The following is a 15,736-nucleotide window of genomic DNA, read 5'->3' on the forward strand; positions in this document are numbered from 1 at the left end:
GTGGAGGACCCAAACGCATAACAGAGGGTCGAAGGGGATGACAGGGAAATCCAGGCGGGGGATGGCAGGCAGACTGGGGAACCGGAGGACGGACGGCTGAACAAAAAGACAGGGTCAGAGGCAACAACAGTTAGGTTCAATCTCAGAAGTATTTTGCCAACGGAGCAGGCAGGAGCAGTCACTACCGGGCTAGTTGGACAACGATCTGGCGACGAGTGGATGAGGAACCGGGGTAGATATACTGCAGGGTGATTAGTGGATCGAAGGCAGCTTGGTTGCTTGAGCAGGTGAGGTGAGTGTAATCAGGAGGCCACGCCCCTACCACACACAGTGCAGGCAAGAGGCCACGCCCCTACCACACACAGTGCAGGCAGGAGGCCACGCCCCTACCACACACAGTGCAGGCAGGAGGCCACGCCCCTACCACACACAGTGCAGGCAGGAGGCCACGCCCCTACCACACAGTGCAGGTATGTGTCTGTCTGTCTGTCTCTTTGAGGACATTGATCAGTCTCTGGAGGACATTGATCAGTCTCTTTGAGGACATTGATCAGTCTCGTGAGGACATTGATCAGTCTCTTGAGGACATTGATCACTCTCTGGAGAACATTGATCAGTCTCTTGAGGACATTGATCAGTCTCTTTGAGAACATTGATCAGTCTCTGGAGAACATTGATCAGTCTCTGGAGGACACTGATCAGTCTCTTTGAGGACACTGATCAGTCTCTTTGAGGACATTGATCTGTCTCTGGAGAACATTGATCAGTCTCTTGAGGACATTGATCAGTCTCTGGAGAACATTGATCAGTCTCTTGAGGACATTAATCAGTCTCTGGAAGACATGTCTCGTCTCTTTCAGGTGTGTGATGCGGCGGCTTCACTGTGGGAGTCAGGAGTCGTTGCTGAGCGCTGGCTGTGTGTCCTCTCTGGAGCTCAGGATGGACCAATCAGTGATCATCAAACCGGTCCACTCGTCCCTGCTGGGACAGGACTACTGCTTCGAGGTGATGCACCCAACACCCAATCACGCCTGAGCCTCCCTGCGTAACCTTGCCCTCTGACCCCGCCCTCTGACCTCTGACCCCGTCTCCTAGGTCACGACCTCGACGGGAACAAAGTGCTTCTCGTGTCGTTCGGCGGCAGAGAGAGATAAATGGATGGAGAACCTCAGGAGAGCCGTGCACCCCAACAAAGACAACAGCCGCAGGCTGGAGAACGTCCTGACGGTGTGGGTGATCGAGGCCAAGGACCTGCCGGCCAAGAAACGGTACCGCACGGCTACTTCACTGTACATCATTCTAACATGTAGAGATACAGGGCGCCACACCGAGCGGCTGCTTCACTGTTAACATGTGTCTGGATTAGGGTTGGGTACCGAGAACCGGTGCCAATTTCGGTGCTTTCTTCCGGTGCCTGAGCCGATTGAAATACTTTTTTTTTTTTACACTACAACCCCAAGTTGATATTAATGATGATGTGTAGTCCAGTGAAGCAGTTCTGTTGCACACGCTCCCATTCAGGCCACCTGATGCTTGTGTCTGTTCTTTTTTTAAATATATATTGTTTATAGTTTGAAGTTAAAAGGTTTGAAGCTGCAGTTTGAAGACAAGTGTGTTGTATGTATTTATTTATTTATATGTAAAGTATACTTTAAACAGTTAATATATTGTTCAATTTTAAGAAAAGGAATTGCCTTGGCAATAAAAAAGTATCGGTTCAGGCACCGTTTAGGCACCAGTTTCGTTTTAAAGGTATCGGTTTAGCACCGGTATCGGAAAAAACCCAAACGATACCCATCCCTAGTCTGGATGTGTAGTAACAGTGTAGTATTTGTGTACTACAGGTACTTCTGTGAGCTGTGTCTGGATAACAGTGTAGTATGTGTGTACTACAGGTACTTATGTGGACTGTGTCTGGATGACAGTGTAGTATTTGTGTACTACAGGTACTTCTGTGAGCTGTGTCTGGATGACAGTAACAGTAGTATTTGTGTACTACAGGTACTTATGTGGACTGTGTCTGGATGACAGTGTAGTATTTGTGTACTACAGGTACTTCTGTGAGCTGTGTCTGGATGACAGTAACAGTAGTATTTGTGTACTACAGGTACTTATGTGGACTGTGTCTGGATGACAGTGTAGTATTTGTGTACTACAGGTACTTCTGTGAGCTGTGTCTGGATGACAGTCTCTATGCTCGGACGTCCTGTAAACTGAAGACGGACAACATCTTCTGGGGAGAGCGCTTTGACTTCAGCAGCCTGCCGGCCGTGGCCTCCATCACTCTGCACCTCTACAAGGACACGGACCGGAAGAGGAAGAAGGACAAGAGCAGCTACGTGGGGCTGGTCAACATCCCGGTCGCCATGGTGAGCGGCAGGCAGCTGCTGGAGAAATGGTACTCCGTCAGCACGCCCAGCACCAGCCGAGGTAGGTGGCCTCCATGCTGCGTCACACCAAACGCCTCCATGCTGCGTCACACCAAACGCCTCCATGCTGCGTCACACCAAACGCCTCCATGCTGCGTCACACCAAACGCCTCCATGCTGCGTCACACCAAACGCCTCCATGCTGCGTCACACCAAACGCCTCCATGCTGCGTCACACCAAACGCCTCCATGCTGCGTCACACCAAACGCCTCCATGCTGCATCACACCAAACGCCTCCATGCTGCGTCACACCAAACACATCCATGCTGCGTCACACCAAACGCCTCCATGCTGCGTCACACCAAACACATCCATGCTGCGTCACACCAAACGCCTCCATGCTGCGTCACACCAAACACATCCATGCTGCGTCACACCAAACGCCTCCATGCTGCGTCACACCAAACACATCCATGCTGCGTCACACCAAACGCCTCCATGCTGCGTCACACCAAACGCCTCCATGCTGCGTCACACCAAACGCCTCCATGCTGCGTCACACCAAACACATCCATGCTGCGTCACACCAAACGCCTCCATGCTGCATCACACCAAACGCCTCCATGCTGCGTCACACCAAACGCCTCCATGCTGCATCACACCAAACGCCTCCATGCTGCGTCACACCAAACGCCTCCATGCTGCATCACACCAAACGCTGTTTTTAGGGTGATAAGCCACGCCCCTTTCAGGAGTAACACCCTGCCTCTCTGTTGGGAGAGCCGGTTCCCTGAGTCGCTCTGGACGGGTGAACTCGTCCCGGGTGTTGAGGCTCACTGACTTCCTGTTTCAGGGAAGTCGTCCGTGCCGACGGTGCGGGTGAAGGCGCGCTTCCAGAGCGTGCTCATCCTGCCCATGGAGCAGTACAAAGAGTTTGCAGAGTACATCAGCGCCAACTACCTGCTGCTGTGCAACACGCTGGAGGCCTCCATCAGCCTGAGGGCCAAGGAGGAGCTGGCTGCCGCGCTGGTGCACATCCTGCACAGCACGGGGAAGGCCAAGGTAACCCCGCCCACTATGTGTGGCCCCTCCGACTGTGCATGACCCCTCCCACTGTGCGTGACCCCTCCTACTCTGCGTGACCCGCCCCCACCGTGCCCTCACCCACTGCACCTGAACACACAACCCCATAGGTAACCCCGCCCACTGGGCGTGACTCCTCCCACTGTGCGTGACCCCTCCTACTCGGCATGCCCCCGCCCACCCTGCATGGACCCGCCCACTCTGCATCGCCCCGCCCACCATGCATGGCCCCGCCCCCACCGTGCCCTCGCCCACTGCAGCTGAACACACAGCCGTGACTGAACTGTGTATTTTCAGCTGTCCAGCAGCTGAACGTGGACTGATTCATTTTAAACGTTTGTTTAGTTTAACTCTTTCTAGAGTTTAACTCTTTCTAGAGTTGAACTCTTTCAAGTTTAAAGTCCAGTGGACAAACTGACGTAGTGTAGTGGAAGGCAGTGAGAGGACAGAGACTCCACCACATGATTATGGGATGTTCATGTTTTTCCTGCAGGACTTCTTGACAGACCTGATGATGTCAGAGGTGGACCGTTGCCGTGACAATGACCAGCTGATCTTCAGAGAAAACACGCTGGCAACAAAGAGCATCGAAGAATATCTGAAGCTGATTGGACAGAAGTACCTGCAGGACGCCCTCGGTACACACAACTACACACCACTACACATCACTACACAACTACACACCAAAACACACAACTACACAACACTACACACAACTACACAACACTACACACCACTACACATCACTACACAACTACACACCACTACACACCAATACACACCACTATACACCACTACACAACACTACACACCAAAACAAACCAATACACACCACTACACACCACTACACAACACTACACAGCACTACACATCACTACACACCACTACACACCACTACACACCAAAACAAACCAATACACACCACTACACACCACTACACACCACTACACAACACTACACAACACTACACACCAAAACAAACCAATACACATCACTACACAACTACACAACACTACACAACACTACACACCACTACAGAGGTTTATTATTGTAATAGAGAGGTTTATTATTGTAATAGAGGTTTATTATTGTAATAGAGAGGTTTATTATTGTAATAGAGAGGTTTATTATACCCTCGTAGAATCGTGATTGATGGAGGAGGCGTCTGGTTGGCTACACATCAATCTGTGAATGCATTCTCAAAAAGCACACAGAGAGTTCCACGTTCTCCTCAGAGGTTAAACCTCACATTGTGTACGTCCTCTATGGCCTCAGACCTCTGGATCGAAGGAAGAAATCCCCAAAACAAAGAAACAAACCCCAGGGAGGGCATCAGAGGGACCGCTCTCATTCAGGAGCTTTAACTCCAACTGTGTGTGTGTGTGTGTGTGTGTGTGTGTGTGTGTGTGTGTGTGTGTGTGTGTGTGTGTGTGTGTGTGTGTGTGTGTGTGTGTGTGTGTGTGTGTGTGTGTGTGTCCAGGTGAGTTCATTAAAGCTCTATACGAGTCAGATGAGAACTGTGAGGTCGACCCGTCTCGTTGTGCAACCTCGGACCTCGCAGAGCATCAGGCCAACCTGAGGATGTGCTGTGAACTGGCCTTCTGCAAGATCCTGGACTCGTACAGGTACACAGATATATACAGAGTACACTCTGTACTCACACTGTACACTCTGTACTCACACTGTACTCACTCTGTACACACTGTACTCACACTGTACTCACTCTGTACACACTGTACTCACACTGTACTCACTCTGTACACACTGTACTCACACTGTACTCACACTGCACTCACACTGTACACACTGTACACTCGTACTTGTATACTATTATAACCCCTCTACCTCAGGGTCTTCCCCCGGGAGCTGAAGGAGGTGTTTGCGTCGTGGCGTCAGGAGTGCAGCAGCCGTGGTCGAGCGGACCTTAGCGAGCGGCTCATCAGCGCCTCCTTGTTCTTGCGCTTCCTGTGTCCGGCTGTGATGTCACCGTCGATGTTCGACCTGATGCAGGAGTTCCCCGACGAGCGCTCGGCTAGAACGCTGACCCTCATCGCCAAGGTCATCCAGAACCTCGCCAACTTCAGCAAGTAGGTCTGGGCTCTGATTCTGATGACACTTCACTGGGATGTATGTATAGTATTTGTACCTGTATGTGTTACCTGAGAGTGTTACCTGTGTGTGTGTTACCTGAGTGTGTTACCTATATGTGTTACCTGTATATGTTACCTGAGTGTGTTACCTGTGTGTGTTACCTGTGTGTGTTACCTGTATGTGTTACCTGTGTGTGTTACCTGTATGTGTTACCTGAGCGTGTTACCTGAGCGTGTTACCTGAGCGTGTTACCTGTGTTACCTGAGCGTGTTACCTGTGTGTGTGTTACCTGTATGTGTTACCTGTGTGTGTTACCTGTATGTGTTACCTGTGTGTGTTACCTGAGCGTGTTACCTGAGTGTGTTACCTGTATCTGTTACGTGAGTGTGTTACCTGTATGTGTTACGTGAGTGTGTTACATGAGTGTGTTACCTGTGTGTGTTGCCTGAGCGTGTTACCTGTGTGTGTGTTACCTGAGCGTGTTACCTGTATGTGTTACCTGAGCGTGTTACCTGTATGTGTTACCTGAGCGTGTTACCTGAGTGTGTTATCTGTATGTGTTACGTGAGTGTGTTATCTGTATGTGTTACGTGAGTGTGTTACCTGTATGTGTTACGTGAGTGTGTTACGTGAGTGTGTTACCTGTGTGTGTGTTACCTGAGCGTGTTACCTGTATGTGTTACCTGAGCGTGTTACCTGTATGTGTTACCTGTGTGTGTTACCTGTGTGTGTGTGTTTCCTGAGCGTGTTACCTGTATGTGTTACCTGAGCGTGTTACCTGTATGTGTTACCTGTGTGTGTTACCTAAGCGTGTTACCTGTATGTGTTGCCTGAGTGTGTTACCTGTATGTGTTGCCTGAGTGTGTTACCTGTGTGTGTTGCCTGAGCGTCTTACCTGTGTGTGTTACCTGAGCGTGTTACCTGTGTGTGTTACCTGTATGTGTTACCTGTGTGTGTGTTACCTGTGTATGTTACCTGTGTGTGTTACCTGAGCGTGTTACCTGTGTGTGTGTTACCTGTGTATGCTACCTGTGTGTGTTACCTGTATGTGTTACCAGCGTGTTACCTGTGTATGTTACCTGTGTGTGTTACCTGAGTGTGTTACCTGTGTGTGTTACCTGTGTATGTTACCTGTATGTGTTACCTGAGTGTGTTACCTGTGTGTGTTACCTGTGTGTGTTACCTGTGTGTGTTAGTTGTGTGTGTTACCTGAGTGTGTTACCTGAGCGTGTTATCTGTGTGTTACCTGTGTGTGTTACCTGAGTGTGTTACCTGAATGTGTTACCTGTGGGTGTTAGTTGTGTGTGTTACCTGTGTGTGTTACCTGAGTGTGTGTTACCTGAGTGTGTATTACCTGTATGTGTTACCTGTATGTGTTACCTGTGTGTGTTAGTTGTGTGTGTTACCTGTGTGTGTTACCTGAGTGTGTTACCTGAGCATGTTATCTGTGTGTTACCTGAGTGTGTTACCTGAATGTGTTACCTGTGTGTGTTAGTTGTATGTGTTACCTGAGCGTGTTACCTGAGCGTGTTATCTGTGTGTTACCTGAGTGTGTTACCTGAATGTGTTACCTGTGTGTGTTAGTTGTATGTGTTACCTGAGCGTGTTACCTGAGCGTGTTACCTGTGTTACCTGAGCGTGTTACCTGTGTGTGTGTTACCTGAGCGTGTTACCTGTATGTGTTACCTGTGTGTGTTACCTGTGTGTGTTACCTGTATGTGTTACCTGTGTGTGTTACCTGTATGTGTTACCTGAGCGTGTTACCTGAGTGTGTTACCTGTATGCGTTACGTGAGTGTGTTACCTGTATGTGTTACGTGAGTGTGTTACCTGTGTGTGTTACCTGTGTATGTGTTTCCTGAGCGTGTTACCTGTATGTGTTACCTGAGCGTGTTACCTGTATGTGTTACCTGTGTGTGTTACCTAAGCGTGTTACCTGTATGTGTTGCCTGAGTGTGTTACCTGTATGTGTTGCCTGAGTGTGTTACCTGTGTGTGTTGCCTGAGCGTCTTACCTGTGTGTGTTACCTGAGCGTGTTACCTGTGTGTGTTACCTGTATGTGTTACCTGAGTGTGTTACCTGAGTGTGTTACCTGAGTGTGTTACCTGTGTGTGTTACCTGAGCGTGTTACCTGTGTGTGTTACCTGAGCGTGTTACCTGTGTGTGTTACCTGTATGTGTTACCTGTGTGTGTTACCTGTATGTGTTACCTGTGTGTGTTACCTGAGTGTGTATTACCTGTATGTGTTACCTGAGTGTGTATTACCTGTATGTGTTACCTGAGTGTGTTACCTGAGTGTGTTACCTGAGTGTGTTACCTGTATGTGTTAACTGAGTGTGTTACCTGTATGTGGTTGCAGGTTTGGGACTAAAGAGGAGTACATGTTGTTCATGAACGACTTTGTGGAGCGGCAGTGGAGCAGCATGCAGCGTTTCCTGCAGGAGATCTCCAATCCTGACGGACTGAACCACACCGCCGGTTTTGACGGATACATCGACCTCGGCCGAGAGCTATCCAGCCTGCACACCCTGCTGACTGAGCTGGATCAGGTAAGGTACCTGACCAGGTGACCCAGTCTAATCCTGTGAGCAACAAGAATGCAATTCTTAGACTCCACCAGTGAGACTGTAAAGCTCTGGATTGAACAGTGTAGGAGACTGAGATGTTTTCCTCATAATCCCACGAAGCTCTGTGATCGAATGGAACAACACAGATAATGTCTCTAATTTCTATTCAACATAAGTCAAATAAATTATAAATATCCCATCAGCAATCCTCACTGGCAGTGATGTGAACGATGATCAATTAATGTAAAAGTCCATTCTAGCAGTGTGTCTGCTGGTAGTCAAATAGTCCCAACAGTGAAATAGTCCCAACAGTGAGCTTTAGAGGCGCTAGCATGTGGATGTTGCCACCTTTAAAGTCAGTTAGCTGTTTCCAGTCTTCATGCTAAGCTAAGCTAACCAGTTGCTGGCAATAACTTTATATTTAGAGAGTGGTGACAATCTGACACCCTCCCCTACCTGTCTGTCTGTCTCTAGTCGTGCCTGTCAAAGCTCGGTCCTCTTCCTCGGATCATCAGAGAAGTGTCAGCGGCACTGGCTAACCCTGGAGGCGTGGTCAACCCAGGGGGCGTGGCCATGTCGTCTCCAGAGCCTCAGCATGTGGTGTCCCCGCCTCCTCTGTCCCCGCCCCCTCGGTCCCCGCCCCTCTCCCCTCCTCTGGCGGCTTGTAATCCCTCTATTGGCCTCCAGGGTGGCGTCGGACTAGATGGAGGGTGAGTATCATGGGTTCTGTTAGCTGTGATAACACACTGCAATAACACACTGCGATAACAGACTGCGATAACGCACTGTAATAACACACTGCGATAACGCACTGTAATAAAACACTTTGATAACACACTGTGATAATGCACTGTAATAACACACTGCGATAACGCACTGTAATAACACACTATAATAACGCACTGTAATAACACACTGCGATAACACTGTAATAAAACACTTTGATAACACACTGCGATAATGCACTGTAATAACACACTGCGATAACACTGTAATAAAATACTTTGATAACACACTGCGATAATGCACTGTAATAACACATTGTAATAAAACACTGCAATAACACACTGCGATAACGCACTGTAATAACACACTGCAATAACACACTGCGATAACACTGTAATAAAACACTTTGAAAACACACTGCGATAATGCACTGTAATAACACACTGCGATAACACTGTAATAAAATACTTTGATAACACACTGCGACAATGCACTGTAATAACACACTGTAATAACACACTGCAATAACACACTGCGATAACACTGTAATAACACACTGCGATAACACTGTAATAACACACTGTAATAACACACTGCGATAACACTGTAATAACACACTACAATAACACATTGCAATTAAACATTGTAATAAAGCACTGCAATAAAACATTGTAATAACACTGGGATAGCTCACTAGGACAAGAATACATTGTTTCTTTGAAGTTACCCATCTAATAGTTGTAGTGTGTGTGTGTGTGTGTGTGTGTGTGTGTGTGTGTGTGTGTGTGTGTGTGTGTGTGCGTGCGTGCGTGCGTGCGTGTGTGTGTAGTTTGGTAGACTTCACCAGACTTCCCTCTCCGACTCCAGAGAACAAAGACTTGTTCTTCGTCACCAAGGGATCCAGTCTGCAGCCGGCATCAGGTGACCTTTGACCTTTGTTGTTGTCCTGAACTCAGTATGTGACCTTTGACCTCTGAGGCTGACCTTTCGGTGTCGTGCTGATGTCACTTCCTGCAGGACTGCAGGGCTCCCCGGCGGCGAGCTCGTCGTATTCTGAGCCCAATGAGAACGAAGCTGGTTTTGAGATGACCAATGAGAGCCGGAGGGAGGGGCCTGATCTGACCAATGATAGCCGCAGTCTGTCTCCGGTCGACCTACAGGACTCCTCCCCCAGCGACGGCCTCGACGACGGCCAATGGCAGCGCAGGACGGGACTCCTCCCCCTTTCCTTCCAGAACCCCGTGTATCACATGACCGCCACGTCGCCACGGCAACTGCAACACCCGGCGGACGCCACGCCCTCGGACGGCGTCGCCGAGGCAACCAAACCGGCGTTTCTTACCCAGATGCCTGTGGGGCTGTCGGCCATGTCTCTGTCTGACACTCTCACAGGTACCTAGACCAGGACCCACTGAGACCCGGTCTCTCAATGTGTAGACCAGGACCCACTGAGACCCAGTCTCTCAATGCCTAGACCAGGACCCACTGAGACTCGGTCTCTCAATGTGTAGACCAGGACCCACTGAGACCCAGTCTCTCAAAATGTAGACCAGGATGTGTATATATATATATTTAAATGTCCTGATGATGTAGTTGTTGTGGCTCCTCCCCTCAGCTGGCTCCGCCCCCTCTCGTCAGACCTCGGGTCCTCAGAGACGCATCGACCAGCCTCCCCCCCCATCCTCTGCTCCTCCTGGACCTCCTCGAGGTCGGACTCCTCCCAGCATGCTGAGCGGCGGTGGAGGCCCCGCATACCCTGCTCGCCCCGCCTCCGGCAGCATGATGTCATCGAGTCCTGATTGGCCGGGCAGCGGCCAGTCGAGGCTCAGGCAAACGTCCTCGTCCTCTAAAGGAGACAGCCCCGAGAAACAGCGTCCCGCAGCCAAGGTAGGGGTCACCTGTTCTGACCTTTTACCTTTGACTCATTGCTGCTGTAACTGTGTGTGTGTGTGTGTGTGTGTTCAGGCTCCATCTCCCTGTGCTTTGGACCGGACGGCCGCCTGGCTGCTCAACATGAACTCTGCATCCTCCTACGGCGAGCCGGAGGATGAGCGCCATGAGGACGCCCTCATCGAGAAGGTAGGAGACGACTGGTTCTACTGGGTCTACTACTCCTACTGGTTCTATTGGGTTTGATTGTTTGTGTGTGTGTGTGTGTGTGTGTGTGTGTGTGTGTGTGTGTGTGTGTGTGTGTGTGTGTGTGTGTGTATACAGTACCAGCAAGAGATTGCGTTGCTGCAGGAGAAGTTGCGAGTTGCAGCGATGCGGCAGGACGAGTGTGAAGCCCGACTGATGGTCCAGGATCAGCAGAACCAGCGCATGTTGCAGGAGTACCAGGTGTGTCAACTGAGACCTGATCCACCTACAGTAGCACACCTACAGTCACACACCTACAGTCACACACCTACAGTCACATACCTACAGTCACATACAATCACACATCTACAGTGTAGCATGAACGGTGGTCTTGCCAGGGAAAGAGGAGGGTAGGGGGGAGAGTAGGAAAGGCAAGACCTCACCTAACTCGGTGGCACTCCGTCGGCTAATTATCCTAGTGATCCCGGAGGAAATAATAATCCTCATCCGATATTGGCGATATATATATATATATATATCGATATATATTATATCAAGCGAGTACGTATATCGTCTATACCTTCTCTCTACCTATTTTGACACCATCTCATCATTATGACAAACACTGCAAAAGTCTTCACCCAAAGATACTTACCTTAAGTCTCTTTGGTAGATTCAGTCGTCACCTCTGTATCTCACGGTGGATAGGGAAAGAGGGTTTAAATTGTTTTAAAGAACCAGAACCTTTGGTTTGGTTTCAGTCCCTTCCAAAGGGTAAGGCTGAGTTTTTATTCAAAGTTCATCTTAGATACAAAAAATTCAATTCAATCAAACAGTTTAAACACAAGTAACTAAGAGAAAGGGTTAAGTTTTTAGAGCTGGTGAGTGAACACCTCTTCTCTCTTGTCTACTCCTGCACAGAATTGCCAGGCTCCCCCCTCCTGATAGCAGAAGTTTCTTCCAGACTCTAAAGCTGGAGACCTGTCCCAACCCCTAAGGGCTGGGACAGGTCCAATCTGATTTTTCTCCTTTTCTAGTAAAGATGCATATTAAGTAACTAAGAGGAAGGGTTAAGTTTAGAGCTGGTGAATAAACACCTCTTCTCTCTTCTCTACTCCTGCACAGAATTGTCAGGCACCCCCAAAAAACATGCATTCCTACCCCCTCTTTTATACACCAGAATACATAAATCATCCTGTCACCAGAGTTGGACAGAGGAGGTTTCACTACCTTATTTGGTAATACTGCCAATGTTTGCTCTTAACAAAGGAGAGAACATTTAACACATCTCATTCAAAAAGAGTATATAACATAGCAACTTATAGCGTCCTATGAATTTGATGTGGTCTAATCACAAACTATAATGAAAATAAAAACCAAACAGCATATATATATATATATTCAAATGGTTATATAGTAAAAGAAAATGATTATACGGTTATAATAGTTAGACCTTTTTACTTTCATATTTTTCCTCGGACACTCAACAACAGTCACACACCTACAGTCACACACTAACAGTCACACCAACAGTCACATACCTACAGTCACACTTACAGTCACACACCTACAGTCACACATCTACAGTCACACGTCTACAGTAGCGCACCTACAGTGACACACTTACAGTCACATATACAGTCACACATCTACAGTAACACACCTAGTCACACACCTACAGTAACACACCTATAGTCACACACCTACAGTCACACACTTACAGTCACACACATACAGCCACATACCTACAGTCACACACCTACAGTCATACACTTACAGTCACACACCTACAGTCACACACATACAGTCACACCTACAGTCACACATCTACAGTCACACACCTACAGTCACACACATACAGTCACACGTCTACAATCATGCACCTACAGTGACACACTTACAGACACACCTACAGTCACAGATCTACAGTCACACACTTAGTCACACACCTACAGTAACATACCTACAGTCACACACCTACAGTCACACCTACAGTAACACATCTACAGTCACACATCTACAGTCACGCATCTACAGTCGCGCACCTACAGTGACACACTTACAGCCACACCTACAGTCACACATCTACAGTCACATCTAGTCACACCTACAGTCACACTGTAGAGAAGCTGATGACTGTGTGTGTGTGTGTGTGTGTGTGTGTGTCTGTCTCAGGTGCGCTTGGAGGACACAGAGAGCAGACTGAGGCGTCTGCAGGATGATAAAGATCTCCAGATGAACAGCATCATCAGCAGGTCTGTCTGTCTGTCTGTCTGTACAGCTGTCTGTCTCTCCTTACCTGTCTGACCTTTGACCTGTGCAGGTTGATGGCCGTAGAGGAGGAGCTGAAGAAGGATCACTCTGACATGCAGGCTGTGGTCGACTCCAAACAGAAGATCATAGAGGCACAGGTACCTGTCTGTCTGTCTGTCTGTCTGTCTGTCTGTCTGTCTGTCTGTCTGTCTGTCACAGCTCCTTGTAGCTCTGTCTTGTACTGACACCCTGTCTGTCTGTCTGTCTGTCTCTCAGGAGAAGAGGATCTGCAGCCTGGATGCAGCTAACGGGCGGCTAATGGCGGCGCTAGCTCAGCTGAAGGAGCGTTACGCCGTGACATCCCAGAGGAACGGCCTGTCGCCTAGCAACACGTCCTCTCTGCAGATCACAGAGAACGGAGAGTTCCGGAACTCCGGCAACTGCTGAGCTCTGATCGGCTCTGACCGCAGGTTAGGGGAGGGGCTAACCCATTCCCACGCCTTTTAATCAACCAATCACAGACTTGTCAATCAACTCTCACCTCACATGGAGGGGGGCCCTGTTGCTAAGTTGCCCCTCAGTTCCTGTTTGAGTTTTGCATGTTTCCTTTATGAACGTTTTCCGAAGTCTGACATCATATCCTGCTTTCCTTTTGCTACTTCCTGAAACTTCCAACAAACTGCACGTCTTTATTTTAGCTCAACTCCACCCGTATATGGCTCTGGTATAACTGGTGTAACTCCACCTGTATATGGCTCTGGTATAACTGGTGTAACTCCACCCGTATATGGCTCTGGTATAACTGGTGTAACTCCACCTGTATATGGCTCTGGTCTGACTGGTGTAACTCCACCCGTATATGGCTCTGGTCTGACTGGTGTAACTCCACCTGTATATGGCTCTGGTCTGACTGGTGTAACTCCACCCATATATAGCTCTGGTCTGACTGGTGTAACTCCACCTGTATATGGCTCTGGTATAACTGGTGTAACTCCACTTGTATATGGCTCTGGTCTGACTGGTGTAACTCCACCTGTATGTATGGCTCTGGTCTGACTGGTGTAACTCCACCTGTATATGGCTCTGGTCTGACTGGTGTAACTCCACCTGTATATGGCTCTGGTCTGACTGGTGTAACTCCACCTGTATATGGCTCTGGTGTTTATCTGAAGAGAAGACTGTAAATATATATATCTCCATCATTTTTCTCGTTATGTTTAGAATTGGAAAGGAACATGGCACCCATAGTCAGACCAGGTTCTGGAAGCAGGAAGACGCTGTTAGCTTAGCTTAGCTTAGCTTGTTGTCCTTCTGGGCTTCCATAGTTCAGAGAGTTTAAAGTTAGTTTGTGTTTCAGAGAATTTCCGGATTTTAATGTTAACACCAGATTTATTGTAAAAATGTGAACACTTACAATGTGATGAATAGTTTGAACATGTCTGCTGTCCTGGACTCTACTGCACTCTACTGGGCTCTACTGGAAACCACTTGACTCTACTGGGCTCTACTGGAAACCACTTGACTCTACTGGACTCTACTGGAAACCACTTGACTCTACTGGACTCTACTGGACTTGACTGGACTCTACTGGAAACCACTGGACTCTACTGCACTCTACTGGGCTCTACTGGAAACCACTTGACTCTACTGGGCTCTACTGGACTCTACTGGAAACCAATTGACTCTACTGGGCTCTACTAGAAACCACTGGACTCTACTGGACTCGACTGGACTCGACTGGACTCGACTGGACTATACTGGAAACCACTTGATTCTACTGGACACCACTTGACTCTACTGGACTCTACTGGAAACCACTGGACTCTACTGGGCTCTACTGGAAACCACTGGACTCTACTGGACTCTACTGGGCTCTACTGGACTATACTGGAAACCACTTGACTCTACTGGGCTCTACTGGACTCTACTGGAAACCACTTGACTCTACTGGGCTCTACTGGGCTCTACTGGAAACCACTTGACTCTACTGGGCTCTACTGGACTCTACTGGAAACCACTTGACTCTACTGGGCTCTACTGGAAACCAATTGACTCTACTGGGCTCTACTAGAAACCACTGGACTCTACGGGGCTCTACTGGAAACCACTTGACTCTACTGGACTCGACTGGACTCTACTGGACTCGACTGGACTATACTGGAAACCACTTGATTCTACTGGACACCACTTGACTCTACTGGACTCTAATGGAAACCACTTGACTCTACTGGAAACCACTGGACTCTACTGGGCTCTACTGGAAACCACTGGACTCTACTGGACTCTACTGGGCTCTACTGGACTATACTGGAAACCACTTGACTCTACTGGGCTCTACTGGGCTCTACTAGAAACCACTGGATTCTACTGGGCTCTACTGGAAACCACTTGGCTCTACTGGGCTCTACTAGAAACCACTGGACTCTACTGGGCTCTACTGGAAACCACTTGGCTCTACTGGGCTCTACTAGAAACCACTGGACTCTACTGGGCTCTACTGGAAACCACTTGGCTCTACTGGGCTCTACTAGAAACCACTGGACTCTACTGGGCTCTACTGGAAACCACTTG

The 15,736-nt window shown here is 48.6% G+C and overlaps 1 protein-coding gene across 1 annotated transcript in view; it reads left to right on the forward strand.

Moving 5' to 3' along the window:
- The window catches only part of dab2ipa (DAB2 interacting protein a), a gene marked incomplete at both ends in the record, with an annotated part of 33,598 nt that extends 19,986 nt beyond the window's left edge, over positions 1–13,612 (forward strand). The window contains 17 exons of the mRNA XM_079221810.1: positions 810–1,005; positions 1,096–1,268; positions 2,159–2,430; positions 3,224–3,432; positions 3,947–4,091; positions 4,934–5,078; positions 5,304–5,540; positions 7,903–8,092; positions 8,585–8,820; positions 9,666–9,757; positions 9,854–10,228; positions 10,452–10,723; positions 10,802–10,915; positions 11,051–11,173; positions 13,088–13,167; positions 13,236–13,323; positions 13,442–13,612. Of these exons, the coding sequence (XP_079077936.1) occupies positions 810–1,005; positions 1,096–1,268; positions 2,159–2,430; positions 3,224–3,432; positions 3,947–4,091; positions 4,934–5,078; positions 5,304–5,540; positions 7,903–8,092; positions 8,585–8,820; positions 9,666–9,757; positions 9,854–10,228; positions 10,452–10,723; positions 10,802–10,915; positions 11,051–11,173; positions 13,088–13,167; positions 13,236–13,323; positions 13,442–13,612 (3,118 nt within the window). The remainder of the gene's footprint in view (positions 1–809; positions 1,006–1,095; positions 1,269–2,158; positions 2,431–3,223; positions 3,433–3,946; positions 4,092–4,933; positions 5,079–5,303; positions 5,541–7,902; positions 8,093–8,584; positions 8,821–9,665; positions 9,758–9,853; positions 10,229–10,451; positions 10,724–10,801; positions 10,916–11,050; positions 11,174–13,087; positions 13,168–13,235; positions 13,324–13,441) is intronic.
- Positions 13,613–15,736: the final 2,124 nt, after the last annotated feature.

Source organism: Taurulus bubalis (genome assembly GCF_910589615.1).
Source record: "Taurulus bubalis genome assembly, chromosome: 8".
Lineage (NCBI taxonomy): Eukaryota > Metazoa > Chordata > Actinopteri > Perciformes > Cottidae > Taurulus > Taurulus bubalis.